At 36.2% G+C, this 16,803-nt stretch overlaps 1 protein-coding gene across 1 annotated transcript in view; it reads right to left on the bottom strand.

Annotated features, from left to right (window-relative positions):
• Positions 1–6,821: 6,821 nt before the first annotated feature.
• The window catches only part of LOC149833670 (RAD3-like DNA-binding helicase protein), a 147,350-nt gene continuing 137,368 nt past the window's right edge, over positions 6,822–16,803 (bottom strand). Inside the window, exons 23-25 of the mRNA XM_090009195.1 lie at positions 8,601–8,746; positions 7,953–8,035; positions 6,822–7,113 (exon numbers count right to left, since the gene is read on the bottom strand). Coding sequence (XP_089865321.1) covers positions 7,097–7,113; positions 7,953–8,035; positions 8,601–8,746 — 246 coding nt within the window. The 3' untranslated portion in view covers positions 6,822–7,096. The remainder of the gene's footprint in view (positions 7,114–7,952; positions 8,036–8,600; positions 8,747–16,803) is intronic.

The raw sequence follows: 16,803 nt of genomic DNA, 5'->3' as shown, positions 1-16,803 counted from the left end.
TCCGTCGACGCCCGGAGACAAAAAGGCATCAGTTCCTGTCTGTTCCTGCTGCTGGAAAAAGCACGTCATTATCCGGCAAGAAAGAAGGCAGATGGTTTTCTTTCAAGGTGACAATTTCCCATAAAAGCAAGTCCGAATCGGCTAGAATAGCGAACCACTTGACCGATTCGAGAGTCAGAACTGGTCCCAACAAAAGAGTGTAAAACAAGGCGTTGAAAAGTTGCCGAGTTCGGTTATGTATCGGGAAAACAGGTTCGATAAACCGATACGAATCTAGGAGCCGTGCTTTCTTTGTAAAAGCTTTAGACTGCTCTTCAGTTGCCGGGAAAATGGTTGGTGTCAGATTCCGGCCAGAGTGATGGTGGTTTCTCAGGGGACTGAATCGGGGAATTGGCTTTAACGGTGGCCTGAAGGAAGATGCGGGTGTTTTTCTGGTTATTTTCTTTTCCTGTTTTTAAAATTTTCTGTTTGGACTTTGTGTTGAATTAGTGTTTAGAAGAGTGAACTGCGGCTGAATAGAATTTGATTAATTGTTTTTATTGACATTTTTTGTATTCGCATGTATTTGTTGGTGATGAATATTTAGACAGACAAGCCAACGTGAATCCCACTCTTGGTTCACACGAAGCAATAAATGAAATAATAATGCAGTCTATTTAATTTATTTAGTTTTGGAGAGAAATGACATGCATGATATCCAACCATTTCAATATTATAACTATTCCTTTTCTTTTTATGAATTTCATATGACCGCCAAACTTTGATGTCTAATTGATATATCCACCAAAGTTTTTTATTTTTAAAGTGACCCCCCCTGGAGGCAAGGGGGTAAGCCCACAGAGTTGGACAGTGACCGTACGTACAGCCGGTTTCCCCGTATAAATATAAAAAGAATGACCTCTCTCAAACCTCTTAACCATAGTCACAATTGGGATTTTCTCGCCAAGGAAAATCTTGTGATAAATTAAAAATATTATTTTTTTAATTCTTAGTAAAATTTTGGGATAGTTAAATTTTATAATATATAAAAATATAAGAAAAGTATCAAATTATAAAAAACATAAATATCACATTAATAACATGATAATATCGAGCTAAAAATGCAACATTTTAAAATAGGTAATGTTTTGAAAATGTTGCATTTTATTTTATTTTTTGGATTAGCAACCTGGGTCACCACGCAATAAAATCACAAGATTTTTAAAAGAAAAAAGGCCAAATATTTGTGACTGTGCTTCCAACGCGGGTTAAGCAAGTAACCCCATCAAGTGACTGTGATTAATTTGCCCTTATAGAAGTATAATTAAAGGCCACTACTTTCAACCTCTTGACTCGAGCAAACTCTTCATGTCAAAGACAGACTCATCGCCAAATAAAAAACCATAGCTTCCATTAATATTTTCAGAAAAAAGACAGTCAACAAAAATAAACATTCGGTGTGCCTTATGAGTAGAAAAATAAATTTAACAACACCACTTAATTTTTAATGGGGTAATATGAAAATTTTGATTTTACAGTCAACATTGTTGGAAAATTTGCAATTGGAATATGATGGTAGTTGAGCTTAACTGAAGGCAAGCCTGGATGCACACGTAAACATTCACATGTTTTGGGAGAAAAGTTGCATATTTGGGAGGACATTCGCATATTCTCAAATTTTGATAGGAAATTCACAAATGTGTGGGAGACAATTCACATATTTGGATATTTGAGAGAGAAGTTTGCATATCATAGGAAATTTGCATGTGTGAAGGGTGAAAATTACCTTTTATAACTGAAACGTTATAATTTTGGACACGGGTGGATTTTTAAAATTTGTAGTTTTTTGAAAAATGCAACATTTTTATTGTACTATACAGTCACTTTTTGAATATTTTTATTAATTCTTTGGTTGGGTGCTAGCTTAGCATTTGCAAAGAAAGTAGTTTCCCACAATTTGCCATAATCCGCCCCATGACTAATTTTGCAAATTCTTGATTTTTTAGTACCTTTTTACCTTTAGCACTCACGAAACTCTTTGATTTTCGTGCATTATGTCGCAACACACTTCTGATCTCACTAAATCTCACTAAAAACAGAATTTGCATAATATCTATGCAAGAATCAAGTATTTTGCATAAATCATACAAAAATCGTAATACTTATGAAAATCCCTTGTGAATTTCATCAGGAGTTTCGCATTGGTGGTTGTGAAAAAAAAGTCTGTTTGTCGATGCAAAATTTACAAACTTTTGAATGTGAACTTCTGTTGTAACGTGTGAAATTATGTGTATATATAAGCGATTAGAGTGTGGATTTAGTCAAGATTTTCATGTTGGTTGTTGTGAAAGTCTACCTTCGGTGCAAAATTCATGAATTTTCGCATGATGTCAACTTTAAGTGATGCAAGATTTTATTTTAGCATGCGAATTTACCTGTATATATAGGTGATTAGAGTGTGAATTTAGTCAAGAATTTTGCGTTAGTGGTTGCAAAAGTTTGTGAAATTCATGAACTTTTGCATACTGCGATGCAAGATTTTGTTTTAGTGTGCAAATGTCTTATGTCTGCTGAGTATATCAGATATTTTTGTTGTTGTTTGGTTGTTTGTTATGTTTGTATATGAACTCATTTAAATCTAACATGAATGTATTACATATTTTGATGATGCAACACCTAAAAAGATTCATACAGAAACTCTAAATACCACATGGAACAAATGCAAGTAGGACGTAGACTACCAACAACCATTTATTGCACCATGTATATTCTATTTTGACAATAAAAAATATAGATGTGATTTTAATAGAATGAACAAAAGTGTGAATCTAATTTTGATAGAATGAACAAAAACTTGAATGTCATTTAGATATTAAGTTCATTTATGGTTGTATTTAAAAACTTGGTTGTAATTTTGCATGTAATGTTGACATAATTTATAATTGTTCTGTTATGTTTGTGGATGAAATTTAGTTATAAATTTCAAAAGTTTCATTTATATGTATAGTTAAACAGATGGATCTGTTATGTAACAACGAAATTTAAAAAAAAATTATTGCATATTTGATGAAATTTCACACATAAGTAAGAAATTCACATATTTTAAAGAAAATTAGCATATATATGTGCACATTTGCCATCCTTCTGCTTGTATATGTGCAATATTCCATACTTTTGTGAAAATGAAGTTGCTCATACATTGTATTCATTTCATTCATTTACAAAATAAAATTGATTATACATTGATTTTATTTTATTTTTTCATAAAATGAAGTCACTCATACATTGCATTTATTACATTCTTTAACAAAATAAAAATGCTCATATATTGCATTCATTTCATTCTTTCACAAAATGAAGTTGCTCATACATTGCATTCATTCCATTATTTTACAAAACGAATGAATGGTAATACATTACATTCATTCCATCCTTTAACAAAATGAAGTCGCTCATACATTACATTCATTTCATTCTTTCACAAGAATGTTGTTTCTCATTACCTCTTTGTTTGAGAAAAAATAAAGTATGTGCAAAGGTACCTCTATTTCTTGAGCCTCAAGAATGCTGCATATCACTGCATCTTCGATGAAAAGAAAACACAGTATACTATTGATTCTGTATTCTGTGTTGTTCAACTAGTTTTTCTTATACCACGTGACCGAACACTGATTGTGAGATACATGAACTTTGTGTTGATGGAGAGAAAATATAATATACCATCGATTCAAAATCATCATCGACCAATATATTTATCCAGCTATCACAGTTCGTTAAAGTAAAGGCCCCCCATTGGTTCTACATCATCATCGTTCATGATGAGAAAGAGTTTTTAGATGATCAACTGCAAGACTCATGAACAACTTGCAAACTTTTGGTTTCCTATCTCACCCATATCATAAGATGCAATTATTGAAAAAACTCATCGTGGATGATTTTTTGTTGATGAAGTGCCATTGATTTTTTTCACTGTCAATGCTTAGCTCTGAAAAATGGCCATAATTTTTTACTAGTTGGAGACCACAAAAAAACTCTAGTTTCTACGAAACCCTAGCTTTGCTTTTATACTATGCTCATACAAAAGTTCGCAAATCTAAAAAAGAATTTTGCATCACATGATACAAAATTACGTGATTTTTACAAACATTTCAGGAAATTAGCAACCATCAACGCAAAACTCTTGATAAAATTCACAATCTAATTATATATATATATATATATATATATATATATAAGTAAATTCGCACACTAAGCAAAATCTTGCATCGCTTAAAGTCAATAACATGTAAAAGTTTGTGAATTTTGCATCAAAAGTAGACTTTCACAACCACCAACGCGAAACTCTTGACTAAATTCTCACTCTAATCACCTATACATACGTAAATTCATATGCTAAAACGGAACTTCACATGCAAAAGTGTGAATTCCACAAAAAAGATGAATTCCGCATTAACATATGACTTTCATAACCACCAACGTGAAACTCTTGACGAAATTTGCAAGGATTTTTTACAAGTATCACAATTTTCATACTATTTGTGTGAAATATGCAATTTCCACGAAAATATAGTGTGAATTTTGTTTTTAGTGAGATTTAACGTGATCGGTGAGTCTTGTGATGTAATGCATGCAAATCAAAGAGTTCTGGAAGTTTTAAGTGTAAAAAGGTCTTAAAAAAGTAAGGAACCTGCAAAATTGGTCATTGGACAAATTTTGGCAATTATAGGTTTTTTGAAAAACACATCAGTTTTTTTGTACATATGGTCATTTTTCAGAGTTGGAATGTGCATATTGTGTTCAGGCCCAGCACACCCAAAGCATGAGGTAAAAGGTAGGCAATGAAGATGACCTTACAAGATAATAATAATAACGCCAATTCCTCGGACATGGTTGGGTGCACCCAGTAATGTAGCGGAACCTGCCTGAATAGCACAGGCTGGTGGTGACCTCGATCCGAGTCTCGTTTTATAATTAAGCAGTTTACAATTGATTTAGTGATCAAAGATGAGAATGGACTCTAAAGAGGCATATGGTTTTTCAGCTAAATTGTGCATATGGTAGACAATAGTTTATGTGTGTATCTATCCACTTTTTTTTTGCATAAAATATTAGATGAACAAGGCACGCTTGTTTCAAGGAGGATTAGGGTTCCAATGTTGACCTAAAAAAATCAATTTTTATGTCTGGCAAGCACAGCTCGTTTGAGCAACACTTGCATGAGCTGGAATGTCTAACTCACCTTATCAGACAGCCTTATTACAAGTTCAGTTCATGGCATAGCATGACATATTAGACTGACAGCATCCAGCCCTTGTGGGGCCTGTACGACATAGAAGCAAATGGTTTAGCGGCAACATAAGGACACATTAAGTTTATGTTTTCATGTTTCTTAATCACATACAGTATGCTCTACTGAAATACCCAATAGATATCAAACTAGATAAATGATGTAGAAGTAAAAAGCACCTAGAACTGACCCAAGGGGTTTGGCGTAGTGGGATGGGGGCCTAGACCGTTTGACGAACAATCTATGTTAAAATCCCGTGGCCATCAACCCCCCCCCCCCCCCCAAGTCAAAGCTTGGCGACTCAGTTTTATACCAACATGGACAGAGACAGTAAATAAGGCAGGCTGAGCCTGCACCTGGGGAGGTTTCTCCAAGTAAAAATAAAAAAAACAAAGCACCTAGAACTACCAATGGGGGCTCCACATGGTTGGTAGGAGCTGTCAGTGAACATCTCATTGTGGCGGGACATTGCAGGTTCAAAACCCAGTGGACGTTGAATAATAACTGGTAGGGATCTGCCTAACCCCAGCTTGCCTTTCAAAAAAACACAAAACACCTAGAACGGCCTGCAACTCTCCTGTTTCATTCGTGGTACAGAAACATATAGCATATAGATAACGAAGCAGTGTCCAATGTCAGGAAGAACGTTATCCATGTATCGAGGGGTTGTTAAGGCCTTCAACGGATATTAAACGATTTCACAAATTTCTTTTTGCCTCGATAAATTTTAGAATGGCATAATCGTTTGTAACTTAATTGCTGCAGATAGGGGTAATTAGATAAGGATTAATGTTTGCTACCCTTGCTGATTCCAAACCCTCTAGCGAAAAACACTGAATTTTTTGTCTTTGAAAAGTCTGACCTTCGATATATGATCTACATGTTTGGTTTTAATAGAAACCAACCCTTGAATCATGTTTTTCTGACATGTAGGATTATACCTTCTTCATGACATATTTAAAGATGCAACACCAACACCCCCCCCCCCCCCCCCCCCCCCCCCCACACACACACACACACACACAGAGCTTTTATGCCGTAAAATAACACGAATTGAAGAGCCAAAAATGGTCTATCATGTAAAAAATGCCTTCTGATTATAACCATTGCAATGGAAAAAACCAATGAATTCATTTTAAGGTTAAACTATAAAAGCATGTATCTTTTTCTTCAAAAAAATAAAATAAAAGCATATATCTTGAATAAATTAAAGCTTAAATTATGTTTTTTAACTAATCATAAAAAAATGCCCAACTGTTTTAACTTTTGTTAGAAATGTGTGCATATCCAATAGAAATTACACACCATCCTCAGACAGCGTTTATCAGTTCAGATGCTTGTAGATGTGAATCCTTATTACATGTCTAAATTGACAAGGGCAAAGATATTCAGAATTGGACCAGCCAGAATCTAAAGTCCAAGTAGGCAAATATTTAACCAATGCCAGAACCATGATGAATTTTTTGAATATCATATATACAAAATACTTTAAATATTTGTGCATGCTTTAAAGGCTAAGGTCAAACATACTCTCAAAACTGAACCTGCTAGAATCCGGCAATAAGTGCTGGATAGCAGGCTTCATAATACTAATAAAAAAATAAAATATAATTGAATGGTTACACGCACACATGTATCCCCCAACACTCGCCTGCACATTTTTGTGTGCCAAAGAATTTCCAATTTCTCGAGCTGATACTAAATCTTGTTCACTATGAGATTCTACAAGGTTAAGCCCTGAAGGGATGGCAGGTGCATGCTTATCTAAAAAGCATTGAACAGGCACTCTCGTATATTTCAATCACAAGAAGATCAACACCACTGGGGCAATCACAGGTTCCACTCATCTGAAATCATAATAAATTCATCAAAGTGATATATATGTAAAAAGAGAAGAGACAGCTATTCTTCTGGAGTACTCTTCTAAGAAGCAGTATACATGGGCATATGGTGCAAGCTATAGGTTAGATGCAAAAATAGAAATGTGTCTTTTTAATAGTACAGATAAACTACATTATTCTCTCTTTTTAATATAAATTAAAGTTCTCAGGTCTTAAAAATCTCTTGCATTTGGAAGCAAGTTTCCTGTAAAATAAAAATGAGCTCTGAAAGCGCCTCTAGCTTTTGAAGTGCTTTCTGGGGAAGTGAGCTTTTCATGGATATGTACAAGCTCTCAGTAACCATGGTTCAGATACAAACATTTGTTTTCTACTTCTAGGCATCAAAACGAATCCAAATTTTGGATTTCCAATATTGATTGAGCCCAAACTTGATATGTGATGATCCATAGTGTTACCCATTTAATGAGTCTCCCTGGTACTTGAAACATCAAGTTAGAGACTTATTGTAGGATCTAGAATCTAAATTTTAGACGAGGGTCTAGCCTATACTTGTGTGTGTGTGTGTGCATGCACATGCCTCCTTGCAAAGGATTTTGATGTAAATCACTTTGCCGTGGGAAAACATGCGTGTGTGTATACATGCACCCCACTTCTCACAAATAACATTGATGGATGAAACCACTTTGCCATGGAAAAGCTCTATAGTACACATGCATTTTTCATAAATTCATTATAACTGGACAAAGCATCATCCACAGGCAATGAGCACTGTCATTCAGAATGTCAATTTATGCATGAGGGAAAAACATGCATGAATAAAAGTATTCAACAGCAAATAAATTTACCTCCTTTTCCAACTGCTGCAAATTGAACCTTAAGATGCTGCTCATACAAGGGGATATATGGAGTGGGGACATAATCTTTAAACCTGAAAATGAGATGATAAAGAACATGAGAAAACTATAAACATATAATCAGAAGTAACTATCCTATTTAGACGTTGCTCAGACATGCCATGATATCAGTGAAAAATATTGACAAGATGCAGGTAAAAGGAATTAGAAAAACAAGAATTGAAAGGAGGCTATAAGAGGAGATATTAAAATTTTTGAGATGGCCATGATTATAGATCTAGATAGGAACCCATGTAGTTGGGATAAGGCTTGATGATGATGATGATGATGATGAAGTGACCATCTTATTTGCCTAATAAGGTAAAACAGATCCCCAAACACTGTACATCTTCTACAGTCATAGAAATTCATAAAATCCAAACAAGACCAAGTCGCAGAAAATATCAATTGCCAAATGCTAGTATATCTTTATAATTCAGGAAGGATGAAGAGGAAAAGAACCAATACCAAAAGGTTTCCCACTAGCTGTAGAATATTTCCATGAACTGAAGATATCGCATGAAAATGGTATTATGATAGCCCACACAAATTGATTAAGGAAAAAGATCAATTGTTTTCTGGTCACATTGAATGCAGTACCTTTTAAGAAGGGCAAGCCTTTCTGGTGCAGAGAATAGTGCAGCAACAGATTCAAGCACTGAGCTTACTTTCATAGTCTTTGACCTCAATGCCTTCAAAAATTCCACGAATTCCTTGTATTCTGAAGATGATAGCTTATTCTTTACCTTCAAAATAAAAAACAAAAATATGGTAGAAAACAATGCTTAAATATTTCCAAAATTCCTGAATAACTAAGAATGTCTTGTCAGATGGACAAGCTATGTTCTGAGATACTGCTAACAAAAAAGTGCATGAATAACATATATTCAGAAGTGGAACATTAGTTCAGATCTAGTTAGGCATTAAAGCCTGTGAAGTCCTGCATCATAAAAACATAACTTCAGCAAGCAAAGGTTACTCCGAACAAAATTGAATTATATAGTAGTACATCCACCTTAACAAGACAGCAAATATCAACACTTTCAAGCAATAAAAATGAGATCTTTGAGTTCAAAGAGTTGGTCAGGAGGTAATTCATGACTATCTGAAAATTTTAGACCAGCAACTGTTAACTGATCAACCAATGACTGCCCATTGGTAAGAGTTGTTCGAGGATGTTTCAGAACAAAGATTAGGATTAGGTGTCTTACCTGACAAGAATGAGATGCTACAAAACAATGTGTTGGACAGAAACCAAATCAGTTTTTGAGATAAATGGAGATAAGGCTCCAAAGCTTGGATGGCTTCCCAGGTAACCTTTTCCAAGTATTTTGATGGTGCTTTCGATATTTTTCATGCTATAAAGATTTTATTACTGGCAAATTCTTTGCTATATGAAAACCACTAATATAGTCCTTCCTCGATGATGTCTGATTTTTTTTGGCCTATCAATTTTTGTTAACTTATTTACAAGATTATTTGGATAATTGCTCTTAATAAACGAGAGGTATTCTTTAACAAATTGTATGTTATAAACAAAGAGCCTTCCTCAAAGGTAGAAACATCCAAGAGAGAATTTTGATTGCACATGAATTATTTGATTCTCTTTCCCTCAGCAAAAAGAAGAATGTGATCTTCAAAACTGATCTGGTGAAAGATTATGATAGAGTATACTAAAAGTTTTTTGGATTCTAAGTCTTGGATCCAAAAAAATATAATGTGTTGGTACCACCTGTTTTGTTGTTCTCATCAATGGTCATCTGGGTTCAACTTTGGTATTGGTATGTTGGGCATATTTGTTTTTGCTTATGATGGAGAGGCACAATAGAAGACTTTTCTGGAAAGAACAAACGAGGAATATTATTACTATAACAATCGAGAGATTTCACTAGAATCACAACCTCTCTGAAAAAGGTGAAAAGGATCCGACCCGATCCACGTCGATCCATGGATTGTGTAATATCCATACTTATGTATTGTAACCCACTTAGACTGTCGGGTCTGGATACACCAGACCCGGATCCATATCTCTGTGTTGTAACATTATAAAAACATCTTTTAGGTCACAATTTTAAGTATGAGAAAATAGAAATCGTAACAGCCAAAAAGGCCTTGGGTTTCTTCTTCGTCTCTCTCTCTCTCTCGCTCTCTCTTCCTTTCTCTCTTTTCTCTATACAGGTGAAAAACTTTCATGGTATCAGAGCAGGTTCGTCTAAGGCTGAAAAGGATTCCGACAAGAGCGAAGTTCGGAAAATCGAGGTTTTTTTTCCCTTTCTCCCTTTTCTTCTGTTCCTCCTTCTCCCTTTTCTTCTGTTCCTCTCCATTTCCTCCCCTCTTTGCTCATTCGTCCCCTCTTTCTGAAATCTCCTGTGTACCCACACCTCACGTGGGTTTCTTTTCTTTGTGAAACCGTGATCCACGTGACCTCTATTCACGTGGGTTTCATATTTGGTGAATCTGCGATTCACGTGCACCCTGTTTACGTGAACACAGACTGTGGGTGACTGTGTTTCACGTGAATTGATTCACGTGAAACACCCAATCTCTCCTTAATTTTTTCTTGATCTTTCTTTACCTAATCTCCTCTAAGTCTCTCTTTGCATATTCGAATATTTTTTTTTTATGATTCTTTACTGCTATGCTGTGAAACTTATTCCTTGATTATCTATTTCTATTCTTATAAAAAAAAGTTCTTTTAACGTGTGAAGGCATTCTTCATCACGTCAATCTCAGTTTCTGGACTGCATAGAAAAGGTTCAGAAACTGAGTTCCCTGAATCCGACAGCCTGCGATTAAAAAAAAAAGAAAAGAAAGCGGGCTGAACTTTTTGTGAACACTCTGGTTGACATTCTCGTTGTTTTTCATTCTCAAATGGACCCTTATCTCTCTCAATCAAATCTTTCTTCAAGCTTCCTCAACCAACTCGTTTCTGAAAAGTTGAATACCTCAAATTTCTTGATTTGGAAGAGACAAATTATTCCTTTTATAAGGAGTCAAGGTCTCTTAGGTTACCTGGATGGAACCACTCTTGTTCCACCAGAATTTGTCCCGAGAGAAGAGAAAGATGATTAAGGGGCGAGTTCGATGGTGTATGTCAAAAATATAGAATTTCTCAATTGGAAAAGGAAAGATCAATCAGTTGTCGCATACATCACCTCAACCCTGTCTCAAGAAGTTCTAGTTGCCATTCTCGACAATTGTACAACGCTACAACTCTGGGAGCGACTGGTTCAGACGTATTCACAGGTTTCTCAAGCAAGGATGATTTTCCTAAAAAGGTAATTTCAGTTGTTAAGAAAAGAATCCATGACCATCATAGAATATTTGAACAAGATAAAGACCATCACAGATCAACTTGCAGTTATAGGATGTGTCGTAAGTGACAATGACATGGTGCAACAAACTCTGAGTGGATTGGGATCTGACTACAATATGATAGTCACTTCACTATTGTGCCTTCCTGCTCTTCCTTCCTTCGATGCGTTACGGACGAAATTGATTCAGTATGAAATGACTCTGAAGGGATTCTCTGAAGAAACTCACATCCACTGTAATGCCCCAAAAATCCAGGACTTGTAACTTTTAGAATAGTTTAGAAATCTTTGAAATCATACAATTATCAGAGTCTAAATAGTACTTCAGCGGAAAATGATATTTTTAAAACAACAAGTCAATGGACCTTGACCGCATTACAGCGTAAACTTTCCTTTACCGAATTTCGCACAACTATTGAAATCAAATGGTTTTAAATTGCAATTTCAATGATTGAGAATTTGTTTGTTGAAACCAAGAAGAAGTTTACTAAAACAGTTTTAGTAACTCAAGGTTTGATAAAAAGAGAAATTTTGAAATACATTTTATACCAAATTTACCAACATGTCCTCAGGAGCGAAACGTCAGGTAAAGAGCTCTATCTTGATCTCATCACGCCATCGTGTCATCGCAAACTGTACTACCTATCCATTTCCTGCCTATAAAATGAGTCAGTTTCACTAAAAACTGGTAGGTGCACATACAAGACGATATAGAACATAGTTAAGCAAAATAATTTAATATGTCAAGTAGACAGACAATTATATAGTAATTTAATTTCAACAGATTCATGGAGTAACTATCATGAGCAAAATGCTAAAACTATTACAAGCATTTCACTGGCACAAGTAAGCTAATTATTATAAGAAAAACACTGCATAAGCAAGCAAAATACGATGCTACATCAACCACACACACAATTTCATAAGTATTGAAACCCGTTGCATGCTATAGCTTTCATACGTGCATAACTCAACAATTGTGTGATTGGATTTAAATTATGTTTCGATATTAACTAGCCAAGTGGGTACACACAAGGCACGACTCTAGAAACAGCCTAGACTGATCCGGGGGTTTATTATGCTATGTATTTTAAGATAACCCGGATAGCTGACTGAGTCCGCATCTAAGGGGACGGTCAGTGACCAAGAGAGAAATCCCCAAAGCAGCATAAACAATGGATGCATCCCGAACATGGAGAGCTACCACCTAGGATAATTATGGTAGTTCCCTTCCCCTAACTCCGATGACTGGGGAAGCTGAGTCTTTTGCTCGTAACTGCCGTTAATGGCTTGTCCATCGAAGTTTTTATACCTTCCTGTCCTCTCTCCTGACAGGAGTCAGCGGTTCGAATGAGTACATCAAGGGTAGTTAACCGAAGACCCATTCTACATACTCTGGTCTTTCGACCCAACTCGAGTATCTTGCTGGTGAAGGCGGAAATCATCACTTATTTAGGTGATCTCAGCATTTTGTTATTTGCACTCATCAAGGTTGCCACAACCTACTCATCCAATCATCGCAACGTAAGAAGACGTACTTGTCAAAAAGTACAGACGTACTTGTCAAAAGTACGACTACGATGGAAGGGATATGATTTCACCAAAGAAACCCCAACATATATTATCTGCATAAGAAGTAACACAACACAATTTGGCAAGATAAGTCTTGAATTCATTTCAACAATATTTTGCATATTTCATGATATGAGGTCGTCTCGGATCTCTCGTCCGATCAACAAAGTACTTAACACGTCGTGCATGTCTAAAAGTACGCTATACTGAACAAGGGAGGTGTGTGGGCTTCTAAAAAATAACACTCAACACACAACTTCATAACGATCCAAATAATATAGGAGTGCTCATTTGGCACTATTCATCCTTAAAAGCCATAATACCACATTGAGTCATTCACACAAGGCCCATCACTATCAATCTTGCATCCAAAATTTATCTTAGTATCGACACGATTTGCACGACATGCGACACTAGATTGATAAATGAAGAATGGGTCCTTCAACAAAACCCCACTCATTCATAGGCTCATGCCCCCAATCGGGGTTATTCGAATTGGGTCACCACTCAAATCGGGGTTATAAAATATTTCTCCCAAGTGTGTGGACCTGGGAGGGCCCAAATGTAACTTCGCAATCCAAGAGGACTTGAATTTAAGTTTGCAAAAGTTGTGCATTTGGAAGAGCACTAGGTTCGCAGAAGGAAAGTCGTTTTTAAAGAACTGCAATGCACGAGCACAACTTCTAGTGTTTTGAAAATAAGTGAAATAAGGATAGGCACAAGACTACATTTATGTAAGTACATATTTACCATAAGTGTGAGCATATGAAGATTATAACATGACAACAAGCAACTCTCGACTTGCAATGCCGCACATCGAGCAAAAAACACATAAGTATTAAGTGTCATATGCTGGTTTGAGAGTTTGGGTCTGGATCCAGTTTGGGTCTCACCCAGACCCAAACTGGGAAATCCTATTGACGTGTTTATTGGGGCACACATGTAATTTGTAACTTATTCAATTGTAACCTAATACCTAATGCTTAAATACATTAAGCCAGGCCACGATAATACATTGGGAAAAAGAATATCGTCAGCCTGTGTGCAGTAAAATCGACTCAACGTCTATCTTCTTTCTCCCTTTTTCTTCTCACCTTTCCCTCTTTTGCAGATCAGCCCAGAAGGAAATTGAAGTTCTAACATGGTATCAGAGCGTGGTTGGACCTAGGGCTCGGTGTTGATTCCAAAAAGGTATGACCTTAGAGATCATCTAATTTCAGCCAGGAAACCTTCCTTCTTCCCAATCTGGGTTATCGTTTTCTCTCTCAAACCACGATCTCTTCTTCTCTTCCAGTTTTTTTTTTTGAAAGCACTGTCATGTTTTTCATCTGAAACCCTATCTTGAAACTCGTGATTTCCTCTTTCTTCCTTCATCTGAAAACACGATTTCTTCTTTCTTTCTTCTCTAAAATTTGTTTTCTCATTCCTTTATTGCGGATTAATCTGCAAATATGATTAATCAATATCTCTTGAATCGTTGCTCGTACTTTCCTTCCTTCTCTTTCTGTTGGATCTGTTTTTCCATTCCTTTATCTAAATATTCATCGTTGATTAATCTGAAAACTCAGTTAATCAACGTGATCTGGCCCTTGTTCACGTGATCCGATATCTTGAATATGCATAACATTGATTAGTTGTGCTTTGGCTTGATTCATAAATATTGAGTTGATAATTTGAGTATTCGCGTGATCTACAACAACAACAACAACAACAACTACGCCTTCATCCCAAAACAATTGGGGTCAGCGATATGAACCAAAAAAGAAATTCATTTTGGGTCTTCCACATGAATCCTTTTCCTCCAATCATTTCTATCCAACGCCATGTCCTCGGTGAGGTTCAAAGCATTCATATCCTTTCCTATCATCTCCATCCAAGTCTTCCTAGGCCTACCCCGACCTCTTTTAACTAATATATTTTCCCATTTCTCCAACCTTCTAACTGGAGCATCATTAGGCCTTCGCCGAATATGTCCAAACCACCGTAAACGATTCTCTCGCATCTTATTTTCAATGGGTGCAACACCTACCTTCTTACGTATCTCTTCGTTCCGAATCTTATCTTTTATTGTATTTCCACACATCCATCTAAGCATCCGCATCTCAGCTACACTCATTTTTTGAATATGATGTCTCTTGGCAGCCCAACATTTCGTACCATATAGTAAAGCGGGTCTAATAGTCGTCCTATAAAACTTTCCCTTCAACCGCAATGGCATTCTACGATCGCACAGCACTCCAGTAGCACTTTTGCATTTCATCCACCCAACCTTTATCCTATGATTTACATCTCCATCAATTTCTCCATACTTTTGAATGATGGATCCCAAATATTTGAAATAATCATTCACCGGTATATCTTGCTCACCAAGCTTCACTACACTCCCATAACTACTTCGTTGCTTACTAAACCGACATTCCATATATTCAGTCTTACTCTTACTCAACTTAAAACCTCTAGCTTCCAATGTCTGTCTCCATAATTCTAACTTAGCATTAACCCCAGCTCTAGACTCATCAATCAAAACAATATCATCAGCAAACAACATACACCACGGTACATTTTCTTGAATTGATCTCGTAAGCTCATCCATCACTATTGCAAATAGGAAAGGGCTTAAAGCAGATCCTTGATGTAACCCAACCGTTATCGGAAAATTGGTTGTCACCCCTCCACAAGTGCGGACATTGGTTACTACTCCTTCATACATATCTTTAATTATACTAATGTACTTGAGAGAAACACCTTTCTTCATCATTGTCCACCACAGAACGTCCCTAGGTACTCTATCGTATGCCTTCTCTAAATCAATAAAAACCATATGCAAATCTTTGTTCCTCTCTCTATATCTTTCAATAAGTTGTCTAAGAAGATGTATAGCTTCCATAGTTGATCTTCCAGGCATAAAACCAAATTGATTCTCCGATATCATGACAACCTTCCTCAACCTAGACTCAATCACCCTCTCCCAAAGTTTCATAGTATGACTCATGAGTTTTATACCACGATAGTTTGTGCAATCTTGTATATCACCCTTATTCTTATATAAAGGCACCAAAGTACTCTTCCTCCACTCATTAGGCATCTTATTTGTTCGCCAAATCAAGTTAAAAAGATTTGTCAACCATTCTAAACCTTTCTCTCCCAAGCATTTCCAAGCCTCGATAGGTATACCATCTGGGCCAACTGCCCTTCTTGATTTCATTTTCTTCAAAGCCTCTGCAATTTCTTTCTTTTGAATCTTGCGCATGAAGTCACGATTTATCTCATGAAAAGGAATGGAGAAGTCTCCAAGATCTTGAGCATGACTATCATTAAATAGCTTATCAAAATAATCTTTCCATCTCTCCTTAATCTCCTCATCTTTGACTAAAACCCTTTGCGTTTCATCTTTGATACATCTAACCATACCCAAATCCTTCGATTTCCTATCTCTCATCTTTGCAAGCCTATAAATATCCTTCTCGCCTTCTTTGGTATCCAACTTGTCATAAACCTCCTTATATACCTTAGCCCTCGCGTTTCGAACAACTTTTTTAGCTTCCTTCTTTGCTATCATATACTTCTCCAAATTCTCATTATCACGACTCTTACTTAGATTTCTATAACACTCTCTTTTAACCTTAATAGCTAATTTGACATCCTCGTTCCACCATGATGTATCCTTACCTAGTGGTGCACCGCCTTTAGACTCACCCAATACCTCCTTAGCTACTTTTCTCATACCACCCGCTATCTTATTCCACATTGATTCTGAATCCTCCTCGAGACACCAATCAACTTCCTTAACTACCTGCTCTACAAACATTCCTTGTTTAGCTCCTTTCAGTGCCCACCACTTAATTCTAGGATCTATCCTATGTCTATCCCTTTTGCGGCATTGTCTAATTCTAAGATCTAAAATTAAGACTCTATGT

This window comes from Nuphar pumila, chromosome 6, assembly GCF_984573655.1.
Source record: "Nuphar pumila chromosome 6, dmNupPumi1.hap1.1, whole genome shotgun sequence".
NCBI lineage: Eukaryota > Viridiplantae > Streptophyta > Magnoliopsida > Nymphaeales > Nymphaeaceae > Nuphar > Nuphar pumila.
Note: the sequence above shows the minus strand (reverse complement) of the source record. Positions and strands in the feature narration are given on the sequence as shown.